Below are 15,314 nucleotides of genomic sequence, written 5' to 3'. Positions count from 1 at the left end.
CTAATTTTTCCCTCCCTTCAGCATCTTTAATCTCCTCTAGTTAAAAAACTACAACACCTAAACACTTCAAACCTGGAGCAGATTATTCTGCACTGATTGCAGAACATTTAAAACCAAGTGTGTGATCTGTGAAACCTTCATCTGATTCCTGAAACCTCAATAAAGGGCCACTTCAGCACTTTTTTTGCATCCGGACCACACTAGAACTGGTTTAAATAAATGCTTCTATTTTAATTAAGTTTTGGTCTTCATTGTAACTGATGTGCAGGGGGATAAGAAGTGGTTGATCTCAGGATTTTTAAAAGTTTACGGCCCTGGACACACCAGGACTCATGGTGGTAAATCTGTTTTTAGTAGGAGATTGTCCTGATTGTCCTTTAATCCTGCACCAGACCTTTGACAGTCAGCTGTGTAATGAACATTCTGGGTGCATAAATAAAAAGATTAATATTTCATAACAACGTGCCGCGGGAGATTAGCATTAGCCGGGTTTATGCATTTGAATCCAGGATCTCAGTTTGATCCTCTATAACAGACACTGTGCTTCAAGTTTTATTACAAAAAGGGGGATATTTACAACTATTTACAGCTCAAGGAATGAATTATGAATGAAGTGAGTCTAGAAACTTTATGGTTAGAGTCATGAAATTCTGTCAGGCCTAAAATATAAGTTTATATTTTAGATTATCGTAGCTGAAGAGGAGGAAACCCCTGAAGCTGACTCTGTACTTAAATCTGGGGTAGAATGGTTTACTCAAAAAGATAAAGAAAATGGAAAGGACTGTTAAATGGTAAGTTTAACTGTTAATAACCCAGAGAAGTAATTAATTCAAACCAACACAATAAGATCTGACCGTCTGGAGAGTCGTTCTCACTGACATACACATTCCTGTCCGTCGGAAGACAAAAAGACCTCATTTTGTTTAATTAGTTTTATAGCTTTAAAACCCCATTAATCATATGACTAAAGGGGATATTTAAGCTGCTATTTATGCATTTTATTTACTGTTTTTACTCAATATACATCGTTAGAAACATCCAGATCCTAATTTATTCGGAGTGCCGGTGGATAAGGATTAAAGTTTATTTTTCTGTTTCTGACAGTTTTTAGTTGGCTTTAAAAACAACCCATCAAAACATGCAGCTCAATCTGAAAAAAAGTGAGCTCTGAGTTTTGGTTAGGATATATTTTCCAGCATTGACGACATCGACAAATAAGCTGAAATATTTCCCCGTAAACGAGAAAAAAACAACAAAATAAAAACAGTCCTGTTTGGAGCTCCACAGCTCAGACTTCACAGCAGAAACATCATTTAAAGTTTAAACAGGTCACAGAAAGTTGGGCTTTTATTTTTTAATCCTTAAAACAGGAAGGAAAGGGTCTTTTTACAGAACCAGAAGCTCCTCTCATAATCATAATTCAAGCCTTTTTTTAAAAAAAAAAATAAGACTTCTAGTTTTTCCACAAGGGCGATTTGTTTGAGGCACATTTTCCAGTTTGTGTTTCTGTCAGCCTGTTCAAAAAGACAGGGTGCAAGCTCCGCCTCCTTTTCCTACGTCACAGAAACGGTGGGAATCACCATGGCAACCAAGGACAGAGTAGATTCAGGGTCATCAGATGGTTTTCATCAGGTTCTTTCTTGTAACATCTCATCATGGCCGCCCCATCAGTCCCGTAGAATTTGAATAATTGCGACTTATCTGATTAGAAATTTAAAAATAATTTTAAAAAAAACCAAGAGGCTCTGCAGAAAACCAGTCTTTAAAACCTGAACGACAAACAGGAAGAAGTTTTTATCTTTGAGCTTCAAACTAAAGGTCACATGAATTCTTCAAAATAAGAGTCTGGTTTTATCTCAGATTATTTTCATACAAAATTAAATTCCAAACTTATAATAAGGCTAAAAACTCTAAGTATTTAAGCTGCAAATTGACTGAAAAGTAAAAAAAAATGACGTTTTGATGTATTTGAACTTTTAAATTATCTATTTATCAAAGTTTAAGATCGTTATTTTACTCAGTCCTAATTAATTTATATTTACTTTTAAATGAAACAATAGCAATTTTTTTGTCTATTTCTCTATTTATTTTACTCTCCTTTTATTTTTTACAAACCTTTAGATTTAACCATTCATGTTTTTATGATTTATTTATTTTATATTTTGAATACATACCTCTGGTGTTTCCTCATTAATACATTTCCTTCATATAATAGCTGTCATTGTTTAATCCTTTCACTCCTTTTTGCTGTTTATTTGTTTGTTTTATTGGATGTAAATCATTTATTAATGTATGAAAGGTAATTTATAAATAAAGTTTGACTGACTGATAATCTGGTTCCTCAGATTTACTGCCGGATTTTAGTAAAAAAATAAAAATTTTGCATTTATTTCCGTCTGACATCAGTGTTTTTTGCCAACGAATGGCTACTGCAGAATAAACTGTGAAAATACAGCATCTGAAAAAACCCAAAAAAACAGATTCAACTGAGCTTAAGTTGGTGTTTTGATGCCAGTTTGCTCCTGGAGAACGTTGCTCTTTCGGACATATTGTCCTCGTGGTTTATGTCTTCAGATAAGAGTCTCGGTTTGGCCCATGCGGTGCACAGAGGAGAAACCCTGCTGAGAGGATCCACCAGCCTGAATGTGAGGAGCGATTACTCTCCCTGCGATGGACACACAGCAGCTCGCTTCTTATTACACTGGATTTTCGTTCTGCCCTGAGGCCATTCATAATGCTCTATCTGGGATAACCTCCAAATAAACGTGTTGCAGACAGTATCAGCTCTCTTGTTGCTGCTAAAATAAACCCAAGCAGCCTCAGAGGGATGCAAATGTAAGACATGCTGCTGAAGCTTAGAGCTAAGTGAAAAACACACTCCTGATCCTCTTGGCACAGACATGCGTTTGCATCCAAACATAGAACAATGCTGCTGCACGTCATCTTGAAACAACAACAAAAATAAGTTTTCTTACCCCAGTTCCAGGCTCTCCAGGTGGTCCCGGGTTTCCAGCTTCACCTTGCTCACCCTGTGGTTAAATAAATGTCAGCGTCTGAGCAGATAAACCTCCGATCTGACACATGGAGAGCTTCTAAACTTAAAGTCACTGTTTGAATAAAACTTATTAAGGTTACATATCATGCACACTGGGGTGTTTTTATTTTTTCTTGTTTAAAACTTAAAGGTCTTTTTTATTAGCTACAGCAAACAAAAAGGATTCAAGAGTGGAAAAAACTGGATAAATCTTATCTTATGTGTCAAAGCTATAATTCAGCTTTAAGCCTGCATGTATGAAAAGAATATTCAGGAGATAAAAACACCTGAGGGGACAAGTTGACTCTTACCTTCTCACCCACAGATCCCATGGGACCCACACCACCTGGAGGACCTTGTGGACCCTGCAGTGCGACACAAAGAAGAAGATGAATCATCCTCCATTACCTTGTGAGGAGACGAGCTTCCTGACCCTGAGGTGTGAGATCGGTGAGGTAAAACCACTAAAGATGTAATTAACTTTGTGTCGCTGACTTGTACGCAGCTTAAAAGGAAAGTCACATCATTTAGTTCCCCTGCCTGGGGAGGGTGGGGGCTGGCGGTGCAACAGAACCGTGGGTGGGGGGGGCTTAAACGACACAAAGGCTGTCAAAATGTTTTGCACAAAGTAACACAAGAAGTGATTATCAAATTAAATTGCTTTAAACACTGTTGCTACTCACTGAGCTGCGTTTGACAAGTGTTTAAAGGATTAAAAATGATAATTACATTAATTAAAAATTAAAACCTTGGTGTGATGTCAAACAGGGAGCTGCAAGGAATGTAACACAGTCTTGAGGCCCTGCATGATCTGTTTTTTTGTTTTTTTGTTTGCCCAACTTTGCAACTATCCAGCAGAAGTGCAGGAAAATGTGTGACCTCAGCTCCATCAGCATCATTCTGCAGCAATTCATCTGTGCAAGTCAGTAAACTGCAAACGGATCCAGAGTGAAATAAATACGATCCACATTCTGAAAACAATCCAAATGTTTAAATGTCTAAAATGCAAATAAAAACAGAAAGCATTGATTTGCATTTTTCACTAACCCATATTTTCTTTAGGATGGAATATAGTAAACAAATCAAATACTGAAACTAAGAATTTGTACCATTTTGGGGAAGAAAATGAAGGCAACACATCAAAAAAAGTTGGGACTGAGGCAACAAAAGGCTGTAAAAGTAAAGAGGTATGAAATCGGAAAGACTCATGATATCCTATGATCTACAGTTCATAATATCAGCGGATTTGAAGAATCAGGGGAAATCTCTGAGGTCAAAGGTCAAGGCAGGTTCTGGTTCTGTTCTGCTCAGGAACACTGTCTGTAAACACAGTTCACCGTGCCGTCCACAAATGCTGCTTAAAGCTCTATCAGGCAACGAAGAAGCCAGATGTGAACAGATGTGTCTCCTCTGGACCAAAGAGGAGAACTGTTCTGAGGTCAGCCTGCCTCTCTGATGGTATGGGGGTGCATTAGAGCAACATTCCCTCTAAAACCTCCGGCAGCTGCTCTCCTCAGGTCCAGATGTTGACAGACTGGTGGCAGAAGAAGAGGAGATGCTCCACAGAGGGAAACATCGACCTGGAACCACTTTTTTAAGATGTGTCATAAAATTTCCTCTTTTTTTTTGCCCCCAAATGGTACAACTTTAGTTTAAACATGCAACGTGTTTCCAGGAGAATGATGGATCACTGATTTAGTTTCTGCTCATACGTACATCAGCGCCGCTCGGACCCTGGGGACCTCTGGGACCAGGGGGACCAGGAGGACCCTGCACACAAAAAAATTTATTTTTATTACAATCATTTACTAAACTGTTTCGATGCACTCAAAGCAGCAGGTGTGTCTCTTACCATGGGTCCAACATCACCGTTCTCTCCCTTTTCACCTGGAGGTCCAGGAAGGCCCTGAAGACGAACAACACAAACAAACAAAGTTAATGCACACAAAAATAACAAGAAGAAGCTGCTGCATGAATAATCAACAGTTTCTTTAATAATTTCAATTTGCTTTAACAACAGCTGATGGTGCTGGAAGTTTATCTGACAGCTGGAATACACTGACACTAATTATTGGATGTATCTGTGCAGCAGAACGTGGATAAATGAGTCCATGTTTTTACTGCTGATCAGCCCAATTATCACTTCAATGGAATATGAAATAATATCATGCAGCGCAGGGTCAAGATTAAGTTCACCAAATTAAAAAGCCCGATTTAGTCCTTTTAGAACATGAAGTGAATCAGATATTATTCGTTTATTTTTGAGCAAAACTGAACTTTTTGTACAGTAAACACACAGTGAGTTTGCAACCTGCACACCTACAGTATCTCCTGTTCTGTTTCCTCCATGTCACACACTGCATGGTAAACCAGCCGCAGCTCGTATTGTCTGATGCCTCTGCCGGTAATTGATGATGAGAAAGTTGTGGTTGACGTTCTGTGACTTCTCCTGTTTGTAATCAGCGCACGACGTGGGATACAAAGACCGACCATCGAAAGGTTCCTTCCACCTCAAAGGCTTGCACCAACATTTATTAAAACCAGAAAAGAAAGACTCTTTGTTTCTGCAATGTGTCCAGTTTCTAAGGTGTTTAAACCTGTTTTTTATTGGCCTTCTCTGAAGGTGAATGATCGATGATGTTTTCATCTGTGTCTGTATCTCTTCCAACCATTGGACAAGATATTTTAAACCTCACAGGAAGTAATAATTGGCTCTACAACTGATTAACATTTGGAGTCAACTTGATTGAAGATAGCCGCCACAGCTAATCAACATTAGCCAACGCAAAAATGGCTACAATTTAGTTAAATTTACAAATACTGAGGTAAAACCTGGTGTGGGAGTAGCTGAGAGTCATCCCCAACACATACTCTGAGCACTAACAGATCTTCTGAGGTTTGGTAATACTACATGAGCTTAAGCACAACGTTATTTACAATGTTTGACCACAATGGCTACAACTTTGTCCCTTCTCACCATCAGATGATCTTAGTTTAACACTTTGGCGTGAAAGGTTGAGAGCAATATCCATTATTTAAGAAAAGCTAGATCTTTTAATATTTTTAGAGTATTGTCTCTTGGTGACTGGCTGAATGTCAGATCCTCCCATGCTGAGAAACATCATCAGCGTAAAGGTCTTCTTTAATCCTAAAATTGGTAGAGTGGTGCTAATTATGCAGCCCGGTAAATGTGCTTCATGAAGAACGGGCTGCTGGAGTGGGTCAGTCAACATAATTAATGGGGCTGCGATGGGAAGTGAATTACTTCCAATTAAAAGTCCATAGAATCCAATCCCGCTGAGAGACAATAGCGCCAAGGAATGATGAGCAGCAGTCTGTGTAATTTCATCAAGACAATGACCCCAAACACTGCACTAAACTTCTAAAGTCTCAGGCTTAAGAAGCTGATTACTAATAAACAGATAATTACAAATAAATTGACTACAACTGTGGAAAGGTCCTCCGTCATTAGATCTCAATCATGGTGCAACAAAACATCGTTAAAGCTCGCTGTAGAAGAGTTTTCCACATTACGCTGATCTGCTTTTTAAATTACCTTAAACTATACCCTGAGATATGAATCACATGATGTGTTATATACCAGACAGAAAAATGCAGCATTGATTTTTTTACTTTTTATTACTTTTTTTTTGGCAGCACGTTGCATGGAGAGGTGGTAATCCAAGATGGATGTTGTCTCTGAGCAGAGGTGAGAGGTGTAATCATTGCAGGTCACTGTAGCATGCCCTGCAGATCCAATTAAGGCGCAGCGGCAGCTGAGCGAGGAGGAGTTTGTGTGTCTGTCTTTATTTCCACCGGAGAAAGGTGTGGGAGGTGGGCCCGAGCTGAGAGGGCGAGCTGTTGATTCGGATTCTTTATGTCATCATCTGAAGTCAGGGACTGTAGGGAAGTGACTACTCTCCGTTTAGTTTTGTTGATGGAAATTCTCTTCATTAAAAAGACAATTCAGACTATAGTTTGTATATATCTAGACATCCGACTAGAACCAGGAAGCTGAAGCCAAAACAAAACCAGCTTCCCTGGAGGTTTTAAATCTTGCCTCCTCCATGTAAACCAACAGAAAACCATCCTTGGTTGAAGATAGTTTTTATAATTATTGCTCTCCATCAATGAAAGACTCTGCGGAAAGTTTTATTTTTATTCTGGAGACATTGTGACTCTTGGAGCATTGTTTTTTTTTTGAGGTTTGTTATATTTCAGCTGTAATTTTCTCCCTCTCTCAGGTGGCAACAAATCCAGAGGAAGAAAAGTTATCACCCAACAGGTGACTCAGTCGAGGTGTTGCAAAAAGGAAGTCTGAGAAAACACTTTTCAGAAAAAGATGATGATATATGGAATCGAAAGGGGGGCAAAAACATTTACAGGAAAAGTAGCTCTGATGGCGGCTTTGATGCAGAAAAATGTTCTAATCTTCATCTTGTCCCATTTTGAATTATTTATTCTGGGAAATTAACAAGGATGCATCAGAAACAGGAAGCTTTAATGAACCCTAAAGACAGAACTCGTTTAATAAACTCTCTGCAGGGACCGAATGAGAGATTAAATGCCTAATTTAGTCTTTTCAGGGTGGTTGTAGTGAAACTTTCCAGACTTAACTTCTGTTCTGAACACATTAAGACATCGTACAAACCTGCAAACCAATGGGTCCCGGGGGTCCAGGGAAACCTCTGGGTCCTTCGTCTCCTTTCTGTCCGAACATGCCCTGCTGACCTCTGGGACCAGGCTCTCCATCAGCTCCCTGAGAACCGAGTTTAAGATCGTTACTCATCCTGTTCATGTTCCTGAACTGTTTGACTATATTACAACTTTATGGCGCACAGTTAGACCCCACTGGATTCGTCTTAGGTCCCGAAAAGTTCATCTGAATGTGAGTAACTCTTAGGTCAATGCCTCACTGGGCTGCACCTGTTGGAGATTAGTTGGTCACTCAAAATTGCAAGAAAACTGAGAGAAAATAGGCAGATTTCTGTTGCAGTCTCACAGTTTCCAACTTAACGACCAGTAAGCCGTGCAGCTGTGATCTGCAGCCTATTTTTATGTTGCACGGCTGCATAAATGTATTCTAGGCGGTGCAGATTATTTTCTGACCCACCTCCACCCATGCTGTCCCTGAGACACTCACCTGTGGCTTCACCAAGCTCTATCCCACAATAAACCTACCAGGTACACCATCTGAGCGCACCACGCACTGCGCCACATCTGTCAGAGAGCGTCAGGATGCAGCAACACATTAGACCCCGTCACGTGAGCACGGCGCTGATGGCGCTGATGGGGTTGTAGCCCAGGCAGGAGACCAGCGAGGTTAATCCTGCTTCAAATTCCCCAAGTCCAAGCCTTGCTGGTGCATCTATCATGCATAAACTAAGAAAACTAACTCCACCTTAATGCAGAACCTTTGTTCATATTTAAAACAATGCATAGAGGAGTCCACTACATTCTTAATCCCCCCCCTGAAGACCTTGTAAGGACCCTGCGAAGACCGTCCACGCTCTGGCTGATTGTCTCGTTGCAGCGAGGTCCTCATCCAGTGTGAGGACGGTCTTGCATGTCCGTCTTTTAACATCTCATTAGAGTATTTTACTTCTGGGTTGGGTACTTACAGCAGGACCTGGGGCACCGATGACACCTTGGAGACCAGCTGGTCCAGGAGGACCCTAAACAAACAAACATGTTCAAACCAAATTATGCAAAAATAGTCAGAAACATTAAAGAATTTTCTGCTTGCAGAAATTGTCCTAGGACCATGCAAACTAATGTGTGAATATTAAATATAAAATAACCCACCTGCTCTCCTTTATCGCCCTTACTTCCTTTCTGGCCGGGCTCTCCAGCCTCTCCCTGGGAAACAGAAACACACACTGTTACTGTCTCAGATTGATTTTTCTTCTTCACTGAATGTCAGCAAAATCACTGACAACCCTCAGGTTGGACAAAAAGCCAATCTCTGGAACTCCAACGCTGACAGCTCCGTATGGATGCTCAGGTGCGGAGATGTCCATTTTTACTGTCTCGTTTACGGGAGACAAACCTCTGCAGGGACACGGCCTCCTGATAATAACCAGACAGAGTCTGGTGATAAGAAATGAAATCATTTAGCATCTCCTGGAACTGCATTTCCTGGTGTGGATACATGGAGGGATAAAGAAATGTTACTAATGTGTCGGGCTTTATTTTTCCTCTTTTTAAATTCATTTGGCTTCAGTGGGAAACGGGATAAAACTGATCATAACTTTGGTTAAAGGGAGCTGAAGTGGGGTTCTGTGGAGAAGGTTTGATCAATTAATATCTAACATGTTGTAGATAGGGTTAGTTTAGAGAAATAGAGTTTAATTTAGACTAGAAAGAGGAGCTGCCTGGTAATCCAAAGTAGACTGCTGTCATCTCAAGAAGTACAAAGGAAACTCCGTCTCAGATGAGCCGTTAGTTTGGAAACTTTTTCAAACTGAGGTTGTTCAGAGAGTTATCTGAACCAGGTGAGATTGGTCCTAACATTACTACTTTAGAAGATCTGAACTGCCCCTTTAAGTCTCAAATGAGGACTCGTCTTTAGCTTTCAGGAAAGAGATGGTCCATGTGGTTGACTGACCTTGTCACCGTCCTCACCGGGTGGCCCCTGGGGTCCAGCCGGCCCAGGCAGACCCACAGGACCCTGGACCCCGTCACGACCAGCCGGACCCTGAGGTCCTTTCTCACCCTGGAAGAACAAAGACTTTTGTTTGAACCTTTAAATGATAAATAAGAAAAAAATAAACCCCAGGACAGAAAAATACTCACAGGTGCACCTTTCTCTCCTGCAGGACCTGGGGGTCCCTGGGGACCAGGTCTACCAGACAGGCCAATTGGACCCGCTGGACCGGCAGAACCTCTCTCACCAGGAGAACCCTTTAAACATTAAACAACAGAGACGTGCGGTGGGAAAAAAAGTCCTCTTTGTGCATCTTCAGTCTGTAAATAAGACCCGAGTGAACATTAAGATCCTGACAGACCCAACTGAGTCCGACCGCTAATGGATCAACGCTCAGCAGCACCGCGGCATAAACAAACCCTTTAAAAGGAAGTGAGAACACAGCAGAAGCCACACACAATAACAGCTGGCTTTCAGGTTCTAATAAAGCACCTCAGCTACTCTTAAAATGCAGAAGCTGCCCGTCGGCTGATGTCTCTGTTGCACTCGGCGCTCTGAGCTGGAAATGCATTTTTCACTAAAAACACCTGGCTGGCCGTTCTGCAGATGCAGGAAGGCAGGAAATCCATAAAACATGCTGGCGAGTGACACCCATTTTGTCCTGCGTGCACTCCGACCGAAATACAGCCTTAAAACAAAAAAACACCAGAATCCAAACAAAAACAAACACTTAGATGAACCTTTCGTCACTGAAGATACTATATTTAAAAAATCCTAAATTGAATGGGCACAAAATCCCCTTTTTTGTCTGTAAGATTTCCAAAGTTAGAGGATTCTAATATGTATAATATTGTAATAATATCTGTATTTTTAACCTAAATATCTGACAATGTTTAGTCCTGAACAGAAAGTAAAAATAAATGTGTTTTCCCAGAACATTCTTCACGGCCTAAGGAGCTTAAATATGTATTTTTTATGTCATTTTCTTGAAATAAGAAGTTATTTAGCACATAATGATCGAGATAACAAGCTGTTTATTTCATTATCTCAAGAAAATAAGTTAATTGTCTTAATAACTACAGATAAAATAATTATCTCAGTAACTTTTGGTAATTTTAATTAACTTAATATGTTGAGATAAGTTATTTATTCTCCTATTTTAAGATTTAAGTCACTTTTCTCAAAAGTATTTCTCTCTTTATTTTAACAGCTTGTTTATTTCCTTAATTAGACAAAACAAATTATCCATCTCAATAGTTCAAGATAATAAGTTATTGATCTATTTTATGACTTTTTTCTCTTATTATCTTGAGATAATGAGTCATTTATGTCTCTAATTAGGGATAACAAGTTATTTCATTAATTAGACAAAAGGTGTTTAATAAAAGTTTCTTTATTCTTGTTTTAGCTTTATCTGTGTCTCAATATAATATTTATCTCAATAACTTTAGGAATTAACCTCATAAATTCAAAACAAGGCTTTTTTTTGTTTAATTGATGATTAATTGCTGAGATGTAAAAGCTTGCTTTCCCACGTTTTTGTCATTTTAAGTAAAAAATGCATTCGACTTCACGATTAAACAACAGAGAAACTCCATCAGAGACGAGATCCATCACCGATCAGCTCCGAGTGTCTCAGCAGTCACGCTGGATGATGAAACTGGCTGTAACGCAGGGAGCCCTCATTTCTGCATCATAATCACGTCTTAATCTGGAGATAACGAGGTAAAACGAGCTTCACGTTAAAAACGTTAACAGCCATCGAGGAGCTGAAAACAGTGAAACAAATAAAAACCTTTTCCAGTGATAATAACAAAACATAAAGAGTGAAACGAGCTGCAGACCCTCCCCGACTCCGGTCTTCCTGACTGCGTCTCTTTTGGTTCAGAGTCTCTGTGTGCCAAGAGGCGCCGGGGCAAATACTGTTCATCCTCAGATCGCTTTTTAAAACGGCACAAAGCTACTGTGGATCAGGCCGTAGTTGCTTTACAGAAACAAACATTGTTTCTTTGATAAACCCAGCGTCACATGTGAGGGATTATTACAGGAAAACATGGTGCTGATGAGATTCAAGGCGATAAAAAGCTGCAGGTAATAAATTAAACTCTCAGTTTCCAAGAATTGCCTGAAACTATAATGTAATATGGATAAAACCCTGTTTAATGACTTTATTCTTTCTGTTCAGACAGATTTAACAGTGGTACTTACAACAGGACCAGGCGGACCCTGGGGCCCCTCTCCTCCCTTCAGACCTGCTGGGCCCTGAAGGAAAGACAGAAAAACACAAGAACTTTACTGAAGGTTGTGCAGCTTTGCATCAGCTGGCACGTCTGATCTTTAAGCTTATATCTGAATCATTCAAGACGCAGCTGCGTCCTCCTGGTTAAAAACAGACGCTGCTGGAAACCAGACTTCTCTACTTTTCACCTCCACTGCATGAACTGATACGGATGTTTTTACTCTAGCAGACCACCAGCAGAAAGAAAACTCCCCCCCTGACTGGAGCGTTTAAGTTTAAATCCAACATTCGTAACAAATAACTTCATCCAGACAGGAAAAAGGTGTCTCTGGTCAGAGGAGCAGCAGAAACTGAGATAATTCAGCCTTTAAATGTGATAAAAAACAATCCAACAGAGTGAAGGAACGACGTTCTATCAGTTAATAGATATATTTATTTATTATCTATTAAAAACGGACTACTCGCTGTTTTAATTTTTATAAAATCTGACTCAAAATGACCTAAATAATAATAAAGAATGAGGCAGAACGAGCAGCCTGCCAGGCAGCAGATGTGTTAACGCTCAGCGGCGAGCAGAAAAAGCTTTTTCTACATAATAAACGATAAAAACATGGATCTGCTACCTGTAAACAAACACCAGCTGTGGTGAGCGGCAGGAAGGAATGCATATCGCCCGCCATCTTCCATGCCGGACGAGAAGGGATGCAGGTGGAACCATTTTGGCCCCAAAAATAACATTAAAAAATAACAAAAACGCTCAGATTACTACTATCACACCAGATTTTAGCTCAGCTGTTGGCTAAAGTTGACTAGCTGCAGCGGCCATATTGAATTAAATTAATTACACTTTGATAGCTTCATTAAAATCTGCTGAGCTGTTCAGGAGATATTTGGACTCCAGCAGTTTTTGCAGGATCAAAGTTTGTGTCAGGGATTAGGCTCAGCTACTACCACAGCTGAGTTGGAGCCAGTTTTGTGTTTCAGAGGCGCTACACAGAAGACGAAGAGGAGAGCCATTCTTTATATACAAACTTATGTGTTTTCTGCTTTAACTCTTCATTAAATAAATTAATGAATCAGATTTTATCCAAAAACTGCATCAGTTCATGGCTGCTGTCATCAGGAAATTTTCCCCTGCAGAAAACCACACATTAGTCTGTTTTTAAAAAAGAGCACGTTTTCTGCAAGTTTCTTCTTCTGCACTTTCCAAACTCATATTTGTGACTTCAGCTCAGCACATGCAGGGGTTGTGTGGAAAATGTATGCTTTCCTGTCTGCTTATACAGATCTGACACGTCTGCCTGTGTGTGCGTGCAACTCCCAGGCGAGCCACAAACAGCACATGGCAGTGTGGGTAATGAGTTTCTGCAGGCTCCGGCTGCGCGCTGGGGTAAATTACAACGGGAGAAAACAATCAGGCGAGCCGCTGTCCTGCGGCGTATCGCTGACCTTGAGGACGGAGGAACACTTTGTTTCCCCGCAGTACATCCACTCCCGGACACTTCAAACTAATTGCTAACATTTCTCACCTGATAATTTATTTAGTAAATATTTCCACAGAAACAAAGACCTTTGTCGCCCCCTGAAACTGCTGCCGCCGAAGAATAAAACGACTCAAGTCCTTGAGTTAAACGACTTTACAAATGAATCCCTGAGTTCTGGAACAAAGGCCCATTATCCGTCGCGGCGGTTTGGACCGTGGAGTCGGCGGCGCCGGAGCGATGCAGAAGCTTGTCTGTTCATTTGTAAGATGTCGCTTTGGATTTCCCCCGATTGATTGGTGCGAGTGAATTCCAGGGCTGCTGCCTCTAATGAAGTGAGCGGCTCGAGACGAGGCGGAGGTCTGTCGATGAACGGCTGCGGGGCTTACCGTGGCGCCAGGTAGACCTCGCTCTCCAGGGAAGCCCCGAAGGCCTGGGGGACCGTCTTTACCGGAGGAGCCCTGGGGTCCAGGATCTCCCTACGTGCACACAATAAACTCAGTTATTTTGTTGTCATTTACAGTTTACAGCAATATAAATCAGAGGAAGGTTGTATTTTTATAAACTCTGAGTCAAACGAAGATGAAAACCAGAAATGACATAAAATGTTTACTTATTTTTTATTTTTTCGCACGCTTTTTGCAGCCTGACTACTTCCTAAAACATTCAGCTCAGTCATGAAATGTTAACTTTAACACTTAACAAAAAAACATGGAAGTTGTAGCCAGCCTTTCTCCACGTTTAGCTCTCAGATAGTATTTTGCTCTTTTTAGGTTTTAGCTAGGCTTTATTAGTCATCGAATCTTGGTTCTGCTTCCTTTAGCTCTAACTCTTCAGTTTTAGCTTTTTCCTGCAGATTTCCTTCAGCGCTCAGCAGAAAAATCAGTTTCTCCAGTTTGAACAGGTCATCAGTATTTACACTCACACAAGTTTACTACAAAATGTTCAAAATTTCACTTGGAATCACCTTAAACTGGTAATTACAACACGTTGGAATAAGTACCAACATTCCTGCAAATGTATCTGCAGCAGCGTGTCCCAATACTGTCTTAATTTGATCCCAATTTCTTCTTTTTTTTTTTTTTTTGTCTTTAATTAGTCACGATTTGGTCGCAAAACTTTCCCGAAGTTTAAATTAAAGCGAGACTCTGAGACTCACAGGAGGAAACTGAGAACCTCTGCGATCATCTAAAAACAATCTGAGATTCAGGATTTATCGCCGTCTGAGAGAAACTGGCTCAAACAAACGCCTCCATCTTTATTTCATACCTGACACTAATAAACTGAACTGACGAGATGTTTCTAATTCCAACTCTTGCAATAAAAGGTGCCAGTAAAAAGGCACTGAAGCATCCCTTCACTCTCAGTTCTTGTATCGTTTCTGACAGAATATTCAGTTCTCTGCTTTTCTAGCATCAGACAGAAAGAAAACATCCAAACGTGGTACAATGCAAACTATTTCTGTGAAAAAACATTTGGATTTTGGCACAGTTCAGTGTTTAAACGCTTCATTATTAGGAAATTCTTTGCACATTTTGTCAGAGCACTTTAATCCTGATCGAGCTGCACTTTCCTGCATGAATTTTAGCCAAAGCTGCAGGAAGAGATGCAAAACTAAAACTGCGACAGAAACAAGGGAATAATTGCCAAATAGTAATAAATGTGCTTTAGTGCTTCTGCTTTTGCACAACCTCGTTTTCTTCCCTGTTTATTTGGTAAACTACATTTTTCCAACAAGGACATTTGACTTAATAAAAACCTCTTTTTTTTACCCTGAAGGTTTTGTTTTTTTATTTTCTGCTTTCATTGGCCGGCTGACTTTATCTCCACACGGTGAAGCACAGACAATTGGGCCTGAGAGGTATTTGAGGATTTGTAACCCTGGAATACTGATGCCCCGGTCTGAGCGAGGAG

General features: G+C 40.4%; 1 protein-coding gene across 4 annotated transcripts in view; it reads right to left on the bottom strand.

Annotated features, from left to right (window-relative positions):
- col11a1a (collagen, type XI, alpha 1a) overlaps positions 1 to 15,314 on the bottom strand; it is a 92,884-nt gene that overhangs the window by 14,722 nt on the left and 62,848 nt on the right. For all 4 annotated transcript variants that reach the window (XM_037973230.1, XM_037973231.1, XM_037973229.1 and 1 more), the window contains 11 exons: positions 13,790 to 13,879; positions 11,889 to 11,942; positions 9,830 to 9,937; positions 9,642 to 9,749; positions 8,840 to 8,893; positions 8,656 to 8,709; positions 7,686 to 7,793; positions 4,887 to 4,940; positions 4,751 to 4,804; positions 3,346 to 3,399; positions 2,976 to 3,029 (listed from right to left, as the gene is read on the bottom strand). In XM_037973230.1, coding sequence (XP_037829158.1) covers positions 2,976 to 3,029; positions 3,346 to 3,399; positions 4,751 to 4,804; positions 4,887 to 4,940; positions 7,686 to 7,793; positions 8,656 to 8,709; positions 8,840 to 8,893; positions 9,642 to 9,749; positions 9,830 to 9,937; positions 11,889 to 11,942; positions 13,790 to 13,879 — 792 coding nt within the window. The remainder of the gene's footprint in view (positions 1 to 2,975; positions 3,030 to 3,345; positions 3,400 to 4,750; positions 4,805 to 4,886; positions 4,941 to 7,685; positions 7,794 to 8,655; positions 8,710 to 8,839; positions 8,894 to 9,641; positions 9,750 to 9,829; positions 9,938 to 11,888; positions 11,943 to 13,789; positions 13,880 to 15,314) is intronic.

This window comes from Kryptolebias marmoratus, linkage group LG21 (assembly GCF_001649575.2).
Source record: "Kryptolebias marmoratus isolate JLee-2015 linkage group LG21, ASM164957v2, whole genome shotgun sequence".
NCBI classification, from domain to species: domain Eukaryota; kingdom Metazoa; phylum Chordata; class Actinopteri; order Cyprinodontiformes; family Rivulidae; genus Kryptolebias; species Kryptolebias marmoratus.
Note: the sequence above shows the minus strand (reverse complement) of the source record. Positions and strands in the feature narration are given on the sequence as shown.